A 15866-nucleotide genomic window follows, 5' to 3' on the forward strand; every position below is an offset into this window, starting at 1 on the left:
CAGGGCCCCCCGGGGCGGGGGGTGGCCCCGGGGCACCAGGGGCTCGGCTTGGTGCCCCAGCGCTGCTGCAGCCTGGGAGGGGGGGTGGGGGGCTGGGGGGAGGCTCCAAAGTACCCGGACGGGTGCCCTCGCGCACGCGCAGACCGGTGTGCACACACGTGTTCACACGTCCCCGACGGCTGCAGAAAAACAAAAGCCCCCCCCCCAGCGTGCGGGGTGAAGCCAGAGCTCTCCCGTGCACCGGCACAAGGCAACCCCCCCCTGCTACCACCGCCCCTGCGCCCACCGCGGAGGTGCTGTGTGCCTAGCTGGTGCCATCGCATGGGGCTGTACCCCCCAGCTTGCCCCCATGCTCCCAGGGACCCCAGCCCAGCCTACAGCGGGGGGGCAGGCTCTGCACCAGCACCCCCCACCCTGCTGCAGGGGTGGGAGCGCAGGTGCGCGGTGGGGCTGAGACCCCCTGCACCAGCTGTGCCCCAGGTGGGCTGTCCCTGGCCCCACTCCTGTGCCCGGGGAGGTGCTGCAGTGACGAAGGGGGGACTGGTGCGGGGGTGATGGGGTGCACCATGCAGCTGGGACGGGGTGCAGGAGCCCCCAGCCTCCATCTACCTCCAGCTCTGGCACCCGCCGCCCCTTCCTGCGGCCATCAGCCGAAGTAGGGGTTGTCGTGCTGGAAGTTGTAGTCAGGGCAGACCTTCTGGACCAGCTTGTAGTCGATGCTGAGGAAGGAGATGAAGATGCAGATGACCTTGAAGGGCTTGGCGCAGAGCCAGGCGGCGTGGCTCTGCGTGTGCTCGGTGAAGCACACCTTGGAGGGGTCATACAGGCAGGGCTTGTTCTTCCGTGCCCGGTTGGTTTTCTCGTACTCCACGTGGCAGTTGAGGGCCTTGGCTGGGCGCCCCTCAGGCAAGGTGCTCTGCTGGGGTGGTGGGTGGGGGAGTGGCGGTGGGGCTGGCACCAGCACCTCGAAGCCCACAGCCTTGGAGGGGGGCACAATACTGACCGAGACATTGCCCAGGCTGGAGGAGTTGTGGCGGAAATAGACGCTGAAGGTCCCGTTGATGTGGTCAACAATCTTTCCCGTCACCAGCAGGCTGAACTTCAGCGTCTTGATGTTGAAGTAGAAATCACCCCAGCCAAAGATCTTCTTGGTGCGGCCAGACTTCAGCGAGGGCTTGCGCCGGGCGCGGGGGCTCAGCAGCTCCCCAGCTGTTTGGTTCTTCTGCCAGTCCCAGGGGCTCCGCACAGCACCCAAGGGTGTTCCTGCACCCCGGGGGGGCTCAGCTGGAATCAGCTGCCTGGGGTCGAGCATGGGGGGCTTCAGGGTGCCATAAGGGACATCCTTGAGGAGGCCGGAGGTGCCCAGCTCCAGGTACCCCAAGGTCTTGGCAATGTGGCCCCCAGCACACACCATCTGGGGGAAAGAGGGCAGAGACTGCATGAGCTGTGTCTGCTACCCCTCACTCATCCTCCTGTCTGCTGCCCTTTCTGCTGCCCCTGGCTCCTGACTCATCTTCCTGCCTGCTGGCCCTTGTGCATCCTCCTGCCTGCCACCCCTGGCTCATCCTGCCTGCTGCCCTGGCTCATTCTCCTGCCTCTGCTCCTGGCTCTTCCTCCTGCCTGTCCCCATGCCCCGCTCTGTGTCCATGTACCCCTCCTGCGCCCCTCCATCCCGTCCGTGGCCACGCACGCCTCCGGGCCCATATGCCCTTTTAGTACCGCGCCTCCCCCCGTCCACTATGCCCCCAGCCATGCCCAGAACCGAGCATGGCTGCACCCTGCCCACGCCGCCCCCAACCCCTGCTCAGCTTCGCACAGGCCTGTCCCAGACACACCCCGGAGCCAGGGCTGCTTCTCCAGCATCATCCATGTCCCCGTGACAAGGAGAAGCAGGACACTGGACAATTCATGACTGCCTGCCCCACCACAGCTGAGACCTATTAAAATGGAGGGGGGTGGCAGGCAGCAGCGTGCGCAGAGATGGGGAGGCATCAGAGCCCCGCACCGCCTGCCAGGGAAGCCTAATTGCATTACCCAGTGCCTCTGATCTGCAGCTGAAATTACAGAGACCCCTGCCAGGCTGCACGGCAGCCGCTCCGCCCTCCAGGATAATTACACCGGGTGGACACAGCTGAAGAGTGGGGTGCATTGTGTGCAGAGGAGGGGCACACAAGGAATGAGCAGGGACCCCTTGCTCTGCTGGAGGGGGAGGGGATGGGGTAATTTTCTGCGTTCTGGCAAGGCAGGGAATTTGCAGCAAAAGCAGAAAAATGGGCAAGCAGAGGGAAGGAAAATGCCAGGCAGCTGCAAGGTCCCTGCGTCGGCATGGGGACACCCCCTTGTGCAACACAGAGCCAGGAGCCTTCGGCAACAGCTCTCACAGGGTGGGGAGAGCCAGCTCCTCTCCTGCTGGGGTAAATCGAGGCAGGGAGCTGTGATGGAGACTTGCTGCCTTGTCTCTCCAACCTGGGCGAGCTGTGAATCCGGTTAAGGAAGCACTGATGGGCACTGGCACACCAGGACTCTGGAGATGCACCCAGTCCGGGACCCATCTCCTGCCAGGTGCCAGCTGGGAAGGGACCATAGTGTCTGCTTCCCGAGTTTCCCCACTGCCATGGCTCTGCCGGTCCAGCTGCCGGGACCAACATTGCGTGGCTCAGCAGTGGCGAGCAGAGCCAGCTGGCACCTCTTCAGCCCTGGGACCCTGTCTGACGTGTCCCATGTCCCTCCCTTGCCTAAGCCCGCCTGCCCCCCCGCTTCCCCATCTCTCAGCTTGGCTTGCTCCTGGCTCTGCACCCTGGTGCCCGGTGTGCCCCTGCCTGCCCTGCCAGCTGCTCCCGGCACGCAGGATGCTGCTCCGTCAGCCCCGGCCTCGTCAATCACTGTCGCCCGCGAGCTGGCAGGTGCTCAGGCTGCTCTGGCAGTTTTTGCTCTGGACGACCTGTTTCCAGACGGGGACGCGGGAGGAGGGGAGCGGGGAGGGAGGGTGGCGAGCAGAGCAGAGGCGCCAGCTGGAAGGGCCTGGGGGGAGCCTGGGGGTGTGGTGCTCCCATAGGAAACTGAGGTAAGCCTCAGTGCTGAATCCGACCCTGTGGGGCTGGAGGCAGGGCAGGAGGCACAAGGGTTGGCTCCTGCTTGCCACTGCTTGGGTCTCATCCTGACACCAGCCACCTTACAGCACTGTCAGAATGGCTCGAAGCTGTTTCCCCCTCAGAGCGCAGTGCACTCAGCCCATGACCCCCATCAGAGAGGGGTGAGTCCCCCAAGCCCACTCCCCTGTGGCCAGGCAGGTCTGTGTGCGGGGACTGGTCTGTGCTGGATGGAGCAGCACTGTGGAGGGCTGCCCCGGCCACAGACCCCCACACTCGTTCCGTTCTCCACTGCTGAGCTGGAGTCTCTGGCCAGGCTGCGCGCTGCTGTCTGCAGGATCTATTGCCTTATCCCCCTAATGCTGCGTGCGCCGGGATCAGCCTGTAAATCTGCTCTGGCATGTGCTCGCTCTCGCCAGCACCGCACCGGCAGGGGAGGCAGCCGGGGCAGGGGCAGCGGGGGCAGAGAAGGCAGCGGGGGCAGGGGAGGCAGCCGGGGCAGGTAGGCAGCCCCGGGCAGGGAGATGGCCAAGGGCAGGGAGGCAGCGGGGGCAGGGGAGGCAGCCCCGGGCAGGGAGGCAGCCCCGGGCAGGGAAGCAGCCGGGGCAGGGAGATAGCCAAGGCAGGGAGGCAGCAGGGGCAGGGGAGGCAACCCAGCTGCTGCCGGCACTGGCCATTCTGCCCCGGGGCTCTGCTCGGGAACCGGCCGGTCCGGTCCGGGCTGCCTGGCCCCGAGTCTGTGGGCAGGGGAGGAAGATTTGTGGAGACTCAACCCAGCCCAGGGAGTGGGGACAGGGGGCTCTGCGGTGCGGAGCTGCGGCTGAGCATCCCCGCAGCCCCCCGCTCCGGTCTGGCCGTCCCCCAGCTCCCTCCCCAATCTCTCTTTGAGCGCGGCTGCTGCCTTCGCCCTTATCTATATTTCAACGCAGCTTCAAAGCCGGGTGTCTTCACCAGCCAGCGAGAGAGGGAGCGAGCGCGGCAGGACCGCGAGATGAAGAGATAAATGGGGGAGGGGGAGAGGGGCAGCCCCCCAGCACCCCCAGCTCCAGCCGGGGGAGTGGTGTTTTGCGGGCCGGGGGACGGTGGCCCCGGCGAGCCCGGCGTTCCCCCTCTGCCCCAGCTCTGCTCCATCATTAATCCCACTCGTACATATTCATTAGCCCAGGAGACCCCGCGTCCTGCCGTGGGGAGGCTGTGGGCCTCCCCCCCTCCCGAGGAGCGCGGGCGGGCGAGGGGCAGCGGTAAGGCTGGAGCTGGGAGCCCCCCGGAGCCGCCTGCACCCTCGGAGGGGGGACAAGGAGCAGCGCAGCGCCTGCAGCCCGCGCGGAACGTGCGCATACGCTGCCCAAGCCCCCACCAGCCCGGGAAAGATTTCTGGAGGTTTCTCAGCTCTGCGCTGGCTTTCCATCTCAGCTAGGGCTGAGAGCCAGGACGGCTGGTTCCCCCAGCAGTGCTACGTGAGCCACTGCGGCCCTCCTCCCTCTGCCTCAGTTTCCCTTTCCCATTCACCCTCCTTCCACGATCCCCTGCTAGCAGTGACGGAGATGCAAAGGGAATGGGGATGCGATGGGAAGAGGCTGTGATGGGGAAGTGATGGAGACCAGAGATGCAGTAGGGACAGACAGGCAGTGGTGAGGGGATGCAGTGGGGAACACAAGGACGTACTGGGGAAGGAGGCATCGACAACGGCTCCCTGCATCACTGGAGACTGCAGGTTCCCAGGCCTGGCTTGTGTGGGAGGATGGGGCAGGATGGGGCCAGGGGCTGTGGGGCACAGGCAGGGCAAGGCAGGGCACTCCTGGGGGTGTGCAAGGAGAAACGTGTCCCCCAGCCCCTCAGGGTAAGGGACTAGGCTGCCAGCATCCCAGCCACCCCCAGGAGCTGCTGGGGGAACGGGGGATGAAAGGGAATTGCAGAGCAGGGCAGCAACTCTCGATGCAGCCAGGGCTATTGATTGCAGCACAAGTGCAGGCTGGGGCCATGGGGGAGATCCTCGCTACCAGCAGCCCCTGGTGCAGCCCCCAGAGGACGGCTTCCCCGGGCCAGTCGGGGGTCTCGGAGCCCATGGGCCATGGCCACGGCAAGCCTCTTCCACAACAGCGCTGAGGGGAGTCAAGGTCACCCCCCCTGCACCCTGCCAGCACTGTCAGCATTCAGGGCAGGTCCCGCTCACACCTTGGGTTAAATATTAATGTTTCTGCTTGTGAGTGGTTGGGGTGCAGCACGCACACGCGTGCACGTGAGCCTCTTGGACCTGCTTCACTCGGGGGTGTCACAGTGCCTCCTGTCCCTGCAAGGGTGTGTGCAGAGCCCCCTCCCTCCCTGGCCGCACCAGGATCCGTCCCCTGTGCCAGAGGAGGGCCATGCCTGGCTCCACTGCGCGCTGGGCTCTGGCTGTGATGCACCATTCATGTGTGCTTGTCTGGTACGCTTGTTTTTTATTGTTACACATGCATGCGCTGCTGCATCCACACATTACCCCAAGACAACAATACATGTTTTTGCCGCTCTCAAGCCCCTTGTGCACTTTTCTGTGCGTGTGTGTGGCTGTACAGGGCTGCCATGCGTCTGCAGGCACCCGTGTGTCACTCCACGTGTGCACAAGCAGCCAGGGAAGGATGCAGGAAGGGCTGGGGGCGGCTGCAGAGGGACTGGGAAGGCTCTCAGTGCCGGCATCAATTTGGCTTGTCAGGACCAGCAGTGATGGCCACTCACATCCCATTTGCTGGTGGGGCCAAGTGCCGTCAGCTGCTCCCCTGAGACCCACGGTCACCTTGGCGGAGGGAAGTGGATCAGCATGGGGAGGGGCAGGGTGGACCAGCTGCCCCAGTGCAGACTGTGATGAGCTGCCAGCACCCTGAGAACAAGGCCATGACTGATGGGTGGGGTACCATCTCAAGGCAAAAGAGCCCCTGCCTGCACCAGGAGCAGAGTACCCATGACAAGCCTCACCAAAGGCCCTGTCCCTACAGCCAGACTGTCCCCTGCACCCAGCTCCAAGCTGTCCCCCCACCTCGGGAGCTAGTGGCAAAGCAGGTGCTGATCTGCTGATGGGGGTCTCCAGCTCTTCCCATGGGCACAGGGTCAAGCCGGTCTCTCCCCTGTCACCCCGCTGCCTTCGTTAGTGCAAGGAGATTAATTGGAGGTGGTGAGCGACAATCCCCACAGGCCCGCTCCCCCCGGCGCAGTGCAGCCCGGGGCGGTGTGGCATTTCCAAAGGTTAGCAGCAAACAAGGTGCCTCTGACAGCTCCCATTTATCTCGCTGGCGCCGCGCGGGTGCTAATGCGGTGGCAGGGTGACGCGGTGCAGCGGTGGGCTCTGCTGGGCTGTGAGGAGGGACCCAAGCCCACGCCTGAGGCGTGCAACACACGTCTGAACACCTGTGGATGGGTGAGAGCACACAGTGAGTGTGCACCCTGGGACGAATGCGGTCCTGTGCCTCCCGTGCACGTGCCCCAGTGCACGTCGGGGGGGCAGAAGCATTGACAAGTGTAGATGAGGCTGGTGAGTGGCAGGCTGTTAATGGAAGTCCCCACGAGGCAAATCTGTGGTGATGACTCCTTGGTGCCAGGGTAACGATTTAACCTGCTGTTGGGCACACCTGGGGTGGGTCTGGGGTGCTGGTGGAGCTGGGAGGAGCCCAGGGGCCACAGACCAGAAGCGCAAGGTGAGACCCAGTCTGGCTGCCCATCCCTGCCTGGGGAGGCTGCAACCGAGGATGCTGCTCCTCCAGTGGAGAGGACTCAAGGGCAAAAGGACGGGGCTGCAGGACGGGGAGAGGGCAGGTAAAGGGGGCCTGGGGAGAGCAGCAGTGCGCAGCCCAGCAGGGGTTACAGGGTTAGGGCTGCAGGTCCTGGGCAGGCACAGGGTGTCCCACAGCCAGACCCCTCCCTGCTGACACATGGGCCATCCTCTCCTCACCTTGCAACCCCTCAGTGTCACTCAGCCCCCTCCTCCTGCCCCCCCTCCCCCCGGACTTCACATGCAGCCGCTGTCCCAGCACAAAGGGACAGGATGGACGTGGCAGGGCGAAAGGGCATTGTGCTCCAAGGGATGCTGAACCTGCCCCAGTTCCAGGCACCAAGGGGTCGAGCAGGTGACAGACAGGGACAAGTCAGGATGCACTCATGCACAGCCACCCTGCCACACACACAGAGTCACAGTGATGGCCAGACAAATCCTGCCCTGAAGGTGAGCTCAGCATGACCACCTGAAGGCCTCCTCAGTCTTTCCTCTGCCTCTTCCATGCTGCCACTGCCACAGCTGCCAGCAGTTTACATGCACCCAAACCCAGCATAGCAGGCAGGCGGCTGCAGAACCCTCAGCGCCAGGGTGGGCAAATGCAGCACCAGGCAAACCCAGCACCAGCACCTCCTTGGCAGGAGCAGAGCCCAGACAAGCTTGCCAAAGCCAGACCCACCACTGGGTGATTACAGCACCGTGGGCCTGCTGAAGCTGCTGGTGCCCACCCTGCACACGCAGCCCATGGTGGCGGCAGGACCCACGGGAGCCACGCTGTGGTCCTGCTCCCGGTGACACCCATGCCTGAAGTGATGCTCAGGTGACAGCCGGTGTCGCCTCATGTGGGAGCATGACCTCTGCGGGGCCAGGAGAAATCAGCTTCCCCCAGACACACTTGCCTTCACCCCCTAAACAGACACCTCACTCCTTGCAGATGGAAAAAATATGCAAATGCTGCGGCTTTATTAACGCGCTCGGCACGCGCTGGCTAATAAATATTTCATAGCCCGAGTAGGACTTTTTTTTTCCTCCTTCTTTCTTTCGTTTTGGTTCCTTTTCCCTGTCACTCGTTTCCTGCCTTTTCTTTTCTCAGCCGTTGTTTTATTTATTTATTACTTTTAAGGGCTTCATGGTGAGACAGGAGCTGGTAGGTGGCTGGGGGGGGAGCAGGGAAAAATGTGCATCCCCAGTCTCTCCCCCCACGGGTGAAAAAGAAAAGTGCTGTTAAGAGCAAAGGAAAAAATATAATAGAAGGGAGGAGACAGCACCAGGCAAAGGATTCAGGGCTTGTGTGACTCATTGGACTCAAGGAAGAAAAGAGAATGAATGAGAAAATGAGGAGATAAACGGAGCGGGAAGGGGGTGAGGGGTGTGCAGGCGGGTGTGTACAAGCCAGCGGCGAGGGGGCACGGGGGTGGCGGGAGGGACAGGGACGCGTGAGCTGATGGGCTCGGAGGAAATTGAATCCTGCTCACCCAGGCAGCGCATTGCCAGCATCCCCTGGAGCCAGCCGCAGCCCAGCCTGCCTGAGACGCCCAGCTCGGCTTGGCCAGCCGGACCTGGCACCACGGGGGGTGGGGTGGGGTGGGGGGCGGAAGGGGCTGGGGGTCAGTGAGGAGAGGGGCTGCTCCCGGCCAGCGCAGTGCTGCATGCTCCCGTGCGGTGCCAGGGCTGTGGCTCCCTCGGCTGAGCCCCTCGCGCTTGGGAGACACGGGCACGCAGTTACATGGATAGCGTGTGGGGAAATGGAGGCAGAGCCGGCAGGGACTAGTCCCAGGCACCCAGGGGTGCCCAGCCAGGATGCCCACATCCCCCCTTCTCAGCCCTTGCGGCTCTGCCTCAGTTTCCCCACGGTGGAGCAGGCTGCAGGGCTCTCTCCACCCCTCCAGAGCTGTCCTGGTTCTTCGGTGAGCGAGGTCTTCCTGGGGGGTGCAGAGCTTCCCCTGAGCCCCCCCCAAACCAGAGGGACCCCGGGCCCTCAGGGATGCAGCCCCTACCTTCTGCCCAGCTGCCTCTCCTCCCCCCTGGCCCACCCCCACCCCCTTGCCTCACCATTTCACTTTATTATTGCAATAAATGTAGCCATAAAAGTGGCAGGTATCGGCGTGTGAGGAGATCGCTTCTCCTGAGCTATGGAAATGTAATTTCGAGTGTGCCCGGGAAATTTTATAAGATCGTATCAGGCGGGATCATAAATTGCATTTCCAGCCCCCCCTCCCCCCTGCACCACCACCCCCACCCCACCCCCCATGACACAGGGCTGGTGCGAAGGTCACCACAGAGAGGAGCAAATGCGGGGCTGTCCCCTCAGTGGAGACCCCGTCCCTGTGCCCCCCTCAGCACTGCACCCACTGTGCTACCCCCATCTCCCCCCAGCACATTCCCAGGGCCAGCCAGGATTTATTCTACCCAGCAGGAGAAGGAAGGGAGGAGCAGTGGCAAGGACGTGGCTGTCCCCTGCACCCCCCCCCCGGCAGCAGAGGCTGATTAAAACCCTCCAAGAGACCCAGGGGTGCAGGGGACCCTCAAGGGCATCACTGAGGCCGCAGCTCCTCTTGGGCTGTGCTGTCCTGGGGTCACAAGGACTGTGCCCCGCTGCAGCCGGGCACCGGCTACTGCCAGGAGCAGGGGATGACGGGTCCCTGCAGCCAATCGCCCTCTGGAAGCCCCTCACAATCTCTGGGGGCAGGATTTGGCCCCAGGTTGCATGCACCACCCTTCCCGGGCTCTGGGTCCCCAGCAGGCACCAGGCAAAGTGGTGCAAAGCATCACTCTGCTGAGGAACCGAGGGCAGAGGCTCCGCTGCTCAGTGCTGGGGGGACAGGAGAAGGAATTAAGAGGGTCTTTCCCACTGTGACACCCACCGAGCCCAGCCCAGCTGCTGGGTGAGCCACAGGGGCTGGACCTGGACGGGGTCTGCACCGCCGGTGGCACCGGGCTGAGCAACATGCCACGCGCTGGGCGTGCAGCAGTCAGCCCCTGTCCGAGCAACAGGGTCTGATGGGGATTTATTTGGGGAGGGGAAAATTAATCCCACTGCGAGCACAGGGCCCTGCAGGCTCTTTGCAGCTGATCATTTCTGCAGGCTGGGCACTCATTTCCACAATGACTTTCCTTTTGCAACAGCGATCAGGAAAAAAGGCGGCGGGGGGGGGGGTGGGGGGTGGAGAACACGGGCACAGGGACGTGATTATTTCTTTAGTAGCAATCCAAGCGGCTGGAGAGGAAGCTTCATCTTTCCTGGGCCATTTACCTTCAGCGCCCGAGCGCGAAGGCTGAGCCAGGCAGCTCTTCAGAGATGCTGGAGCTTGGCCAGGGCAGGCAGGGGGGTGGGAGGCTCCAGCTGCCGGGGTCTCAGCTCGGCATTGCCCCACTGCTGGGCTTACCGGCTGCTGGGACTTTGGCTCCCCGGGAGGAAGAGCTGTGGATGCGGGGTGGGGGGCAAAAGTCATTAATCTGGGAGCGTTAATTGGCATGGGTGTGATTAGCAGTGGGGCTGACGGGCGCTCAGCTCAGGGCTGCTGTCACAGATGGAAGCGCCCGCTTCAGCGGCTGCCTCACCGTCCCAGCTCGTGCCACCCCCTGCCAGCCCCCCTGCAGAAAACTGGCAATTAAAAACAAGGGAGGGGAGCAAGGGGAAGCAATCAGGCAGGCCCCAGATCTCAGCCAGAACACCACAGTGGAAGAGCAGGAGTGGGTCTGGCCGGGGGGCACCCTTTGGTGCCCCCCCCCCCTCCCCAGCCACTGCTCCTCCCCCCTCGGTGGGAAGCTGAGCTGCGCCATGCTCCAGGCTCCAGCCTTATTGAATCTCTCAGCTCAGGGTGCAAAGGGCACCACAGGGAAGAGTTATTAAAAAAAGGGAAATGAGTCGCTTGGAAACCTTCTTTCGGAATAACTGTGTGTGTTTGTTTGGCGATAGATTAGCTCAGCCATGCTGAGCACACAGCACCCGCTGCAACAACGGTCAGCTCGGGAGACCAGCAGGAACCGGGGGAGGGGGGACGCATGGAGCTGCTCCCCTGGCCCCAGCAGCCGCTGGCTGGGCAGCGTCCTGCTCTGTACCCGGAGGGACCCCTGGCCAGACGGGGGCTTGCAGGGCTGCACTGGCACCCAAACCCCATTTACCCCCCGCCCTGGTCCCAAATGGGGTATACGTCTCCAAGCCATGAAACAGTTAAATTCTCCCCATTAATGGGAGCTAGGGGGTGGGGTGAATAGGGGTGTCCTTGCACCAAAAGGGCAGCATCTGCTTAAGAGCAAAGCCATCTGTCAGCCAACAACCTGGCAGACGTGTGACAGCTCTTGGGTGACAGCAAGGGAAAGGGAATGAAGCAGGGCGAGTTTCCCGGAGGCTGGCATCCCACGCCACCAGCCTCCTGCTGGCATGGCCACCGGCGCTGCAAGGCAGGATTTTCCCGGGAAGGGTTAATCCAGGAAGGAAAACCTGCCAGCAACACTCCAGGTGCTTTGCAGACACCCGCTATCTCACCTCCCCACCTGCTAGGAAGGAGGGAAACCGAGGCAAGGTGCTGGGGAGGCACATCCCTGCGAAGGCACAGGCAGGCAGCGGGGCTGGAGCAGGGATGAGGGAAGACACGTGGTGTCCTGGCTCCAGCGCCAAGCCACAGCACCCCGCTCTCCTCCCGGGCACCCGGGTCGCTCCTGCCTGCGCTGGGGACAGTGGCACACTGCCCCTTCCACCACTGGCTCTTGTTCAGCACCTGGGGTGGATCAGGCCATCACCTGGGCATCGGGGACCACAAGGCTGAGGTGACATCTCTCTCCCAGGAAGGCCAGCAGGTTGCTGGCTAGGAATTGCCCTTCCTCTGCAAAATTCCAGCTGCCCCTCCAAGCCCAAGGATGGCAGTTGGATGTGCCGCAGAGCTACAGCCAGCCAGGGGCCTGTCCCATTGCTCCCGGCTGCACCTGGGGGGCTGGATGGGACCCAAACCAGCAGGAAGCCAGGCTAGACCCTACTCTGAGGGACCCCTAAGATTTAATGCTCAGTGCACAGAAAAAAAAAATATAATTCATAAATATAAACCAGCAGCCTGAGGAAGGCAGGGGCAGGGAGATCACCTGCAGGGAGCACTGGGCAGCATCTCTCCCGCCCGCCCAGGCGCTGCCATCCCGAGCCCAGGTGCATGGGGAGGAGAAGACAAATCCCAGGCGGCAGCAGCCATGAAGGGTAGGGGGTCGGGGGGGAGGTGATTTGCACACACACAGTGGAGATGGGCACCCACTGGGCTGGGAGAGCTTGTCCACCCCAGCAGGGAGATGCACACTGGCACACACCCCCAGCAGGGACAATCAGCACACACAGCGGTGGGGAGACACCCCGGGGGTCTGTCCTTCCTGCAGCAGTGATGCTCTCCCAAACATCCCCCCCCAGGAGCAAATGCTCGCCTGCCCGCGGGAGGTAGCCACATCTGCCTCTTCACCCACCGTTCCCACCACAACCCCAGTGGGACCAGCAGTGGGGAGCTCAGGTCCCGTGCAGCAACTGGGGCTGGGGGGGAGCTGGCAGGCCCCCTCCCACCCCTCAGGCTGCCTCCTGCCCTCCCAGAGAGGCCGGGAAAGTTTCTCCCCAACGGGCCGGAGGACTAGGGTGCAGCTCCATCTCCCTCCCCCTGCAACCCAGCTGGGCACATGGCTGTGAAGACCCTGCCCCCCCCTGCAACCCCGTCCCTATGCCAGGAAGCCCACGGACCACCGGCCAGTGCTGGGCCCGCACCGCAGAGGGGTTGGGGCTCACTGTCCCCGCCAGCATCTCCCGGGGTTATTGCCCACGCACATGGCAGGAGGCTCCCGCACCCAAGTACCCACCCTGCGCCCCGGGATGGGCCCACTCCCCCCAGCTGTGAGCCCCCTCCTCACCGCCCAGCGTGGCTGCCTGTGCAGTCAGGGAGGGGGACAGGGGCAGCGCCCTGCTCCTGATTTCATCAAAACAAAACCATTTGTCTTGAAGCAGCTCCAGCACCGACAGATGCTCTGCGTTAGATGGACACGGGGAGGGGGGGGGTCACGCAGAGCCACCCCCACACACAGACACACGCTCGCACACACATCTAGCCATCTATATACATACAGAGAGGAGCGTGCCAGAGAGACAAGTTGCAGGAGCCTTTGCCTGGGGGGTAGGGTTGTGCGGGGGGTGGGGGGGGTAGGGGGGTGTCCCTGATGTGCATCCAATTCCCGAGAGGGAATTGACTCGTTTGATTTTATTCATGAAACAGAAAGTAAAAATGGAGTGTCAGGAAATCAGATCTGCTGGGTGATGAGCCTGCCCCCCCCCCCAGCAGAACTGTATGGCAGGGGGGTGGGGTGGCACAGATCCCCCCATTCATGACCACCACAGATGCTGACGCCAGATGCAGCTGTAGCCCCCAAATAGGGCAGCTCCTGCTGGGTGGGGAAAGCCTTGCTGGGCTCCGGGGGGAAGGTGGCAGAGGCGGGGGACCCAGAGAGGCAAGTGGCCTTGGGAAGCATCAGGCATCAGGGGCCATCGGGGGGGGGGGGGGGGGCTCTGCGGGTGGGGAGGGTGTCTCCGCATCTACAGCCTCTCCTCCACCTCCACTGACAGGCGAAGGGGCAAGAACAGGCAAAGCCCCCCCCCCCCCCCCCCCCAGCTCAGCGAGGCCAAGCCTGTCCCTGGGGCAAATGCCCAGTGTGCCGCCCCCCCCGGCTGAGGGGGCACCCCAGCGAGGTGGGGGGACGGAGCTGGAGGGGAGCTGCCCCCCAGCAGAGGCAAAGGCCACGCCGGCGCTGGAGCTGAGCCCACACCAAGTCAGGACAGGGATGAGGCATCACCTCTGCAGGTGGTTTCGGCGCTCACACCCTGCTCGGAGCCGGGGGAACCTTGGCTGCCCCCCCCGGCCCTGCTCGGGGTGCGGCTGCCCCCCCCGCCGGGGCACCCTCCTGCCTACCCTCGCTCGCCCCACCGCAGGCCCGTCCCGCTGCTCCCCCTCCGCAGGTGCGATGCAGGTGCGGGACAAGCGCGCCCCCCCGCCCCCGCGCGGCCGCCCCCACGCTCACGCGCGGCTCAGTCTCGCGCGTCTCGCTGCCCTCCCCCCCCCCCGGGCACTTGCCAGACGGCGCCTTCCGCGCTCTGCTCCGGGGGGGCGCTGGTTGGAACCGGGGGCTGCACCGGCGGCGGGACACCACGCTGCCCCCCCCCCCCCCCCCCCCCCCAGCCCCACGGGTCCCCAACTCCGCCCGGCGCCGGAGCGCGGTGCCCCGCACCCCCCGCGCAGGGTCCGGAACAGCCCCCGAGCCCTCTCCAACTTGGGGCGAGCGGGACCCCCCCGCTGTGCGATCCTTGCCCGCTGCGCCCCCCACCCCCGCGCCATACAACTCTCCCATTCACCCTCCTGCAAACGCGTCCCCCCCATGACGGCACGACCCCCTCCTCGCGACTGCACAAGCCCCCCCCCCCCCAGTTGTCCGCTATCTCCGTGTCTGCCTGAGCCCCCGCGCGACTGCACGATCCCCCCCTCGGCCACCGAACTGCATATTTCCCCGTTAGCCGCACGCCCCCCTTCCCCCCGCCGCAAGACCCCCTGCCAGGACTGCACATCCCCCCCCCCCGCGGAACGGCACGGATCCCCCCGGAATTGTAGCACCCTCCCAATAATTGCTCGACCACCCCCCCCCGCCCCTGGAACTGCAACCCCCCCTCCGGGAACTGCAGCCCCCCCCCCCCCCCCCACCTCCTCGAGCCGCGCACCCCCCGGCGGCAGCGGCAACTTTGCTGCCCGCGGGCGGGGCGCGCCCGGTGCCCCCGTACCTGCAGCAGCAGCCAGGGCCCGAGCAGGGGCAGGCGGCGGCGGAGCATCGCGGGGCTCCGCGGGGCTCCCGGGATGGAGGGAGCACGGCGGCGGGCGGCGGGCGGCGGCGAGGGGAGGCAGGAAGAAAGTTGGAGACTTGCTGGGGCCGGGCGGCGCCTCCGCGGCGCCCCGCCAATCCCGGCCCGCCGCCCCCGCGGGGGGGGCACCGGGCGGCGGGCGGCGGGCACCGGGCAGCGGGCGGGGGCGGCTCCGGGGGGCGTCCCGGCGAGCCTGCGTCCAGCCCCTGGCCGCACCGGGGCGGCTCCGGGCCAGCCCTGTGCCCGGGGAGGGGCCAGGGCTGGGGCTGCCCCCCCTCTCCCTGGAGACCCCAGCACCCCGGGATGCTCCTGGTCCTGCCCCCCCTCTCCTGGGAAACCCCAGCACCCCGGGGTGCCCCCAGTCCTGCCCCCCCCCCCCCCCCAGGAGACCCCAGCACCCCGGGATGCCCCCAAGTCCTGCTCCCCCTCTCCCAGGAGACCCCAGCACCCCGGGATGCCCCCAGTCCCGCTCCTGTCCAGGGGGATGTGCTTGCACCTGGCAGGGACAGTCCTGCCCATGTCCATCCTGCCCATCTGCACCTGGGGAGGGGAGGGGGTCCCCTGCGTCTGCCCCTCCCACCAAAGACTCCAGCAAAGAAGGGGGAGCATCGTACCAGAGGGTCTCTGAGGGGCAGCCCCCAGGCTCTGCGCTCACACCGAGGTGCTCACACACAGGCACCCCTGCCTTGCACACCCAGGAGCGTGCAAACACCCCCAGCGCCTGCACCACGTCTCAAGCTGGACACGCAACCTGCCGTCACCTGCACGTACACATGTGTGCACGCACATGCACACATGTGTGCTTATCCCTCCAGCCCAGTGCTGGCTCCTCTCAGAGGGGTCTGCCAGGTGTTCTCATACCCCACCCCCCCCAGCCCCCCCAGCTCAGCAGGGGTCCCTCCCCAACACTAACCCTTTATTGATATTACTATTATTGTTACTGTTATTACTATTATTATCTAGTCACCTTCCCCGGGAAGCTGCCGGCAGGGGCTTTGGTATTAGCAGGGCTGGGGGCAAGCACAGGATGGGGGAACATTGCAGAACCGCGCATACGTGTGGAGACAGAATGAATAAAAGGTAAAGGAGAAATAAGCAACAGAAAGGGAGAGGGAGAGAAATGAAGGGAGACGGGAGAGAAAGGGAAGGGAAAGGCAAGGGCAGTGCCGAT

At 64.6% G+C, this 15866-nt stretch overlaps 1 protein-coding gene across 1 annotated transcript; it reads right to left on the bottom strand.

The window, feature by feature from the left end:
• Positions 1-202: 202 nt before the first annotated feature.
• On the bottom strand, positions 203-14893 carry NXPH4 (neurexophilin 4). Its single transcript, XM_080369094.1, has 2 exons — positions 14618-14893; positions 203-1414 (listed from the first exon to the last, which is right to left on the bottom strand). The coding sequence occupies exons 1-2, from the start codon at positions 14663-14665 to the stop codon at positions 647-649; spliced, it is 816 nt and encodes a 271-aa protein (XP_080225220.1). The 5' UTR covers positions 14666-14893; the 3' UTR covers positions 203-646.
• Positions 14894-15866: the final 973 nt, after the last annotated feature.

The sequence above is a fragment of the Falco punctatus genome (genome assembly GCF_963210335.1).
Source record: "Falco punctatus genome assembly, chromosome: 18".
Classification (NCBI taxonomy): domain Eukaryota; kingdom Metazoa; phylum Chordata; class Aves; order Falconiformes; family Falconidae; genus Falco; species Falco punctatus.

Excerpts from the sequence above, each read along its gene's own strand:
- NXPH4 (XM_080369094.1), bottom strand. The coding sequence starts at position 14,665 with ATGCTCCGCCGCCGCCTGCCCCTGCTCGGGCCCTGGCTGCTGCTGCAG. Across the intron at positions 1,415-14,617 it reads GGCCCTGGCTGCTGCTGCAG|ATGGTGTGTGCTGGGGGCCA; the intron begins GTACGGGGGCAC and ends TCTTTCCCCCAG.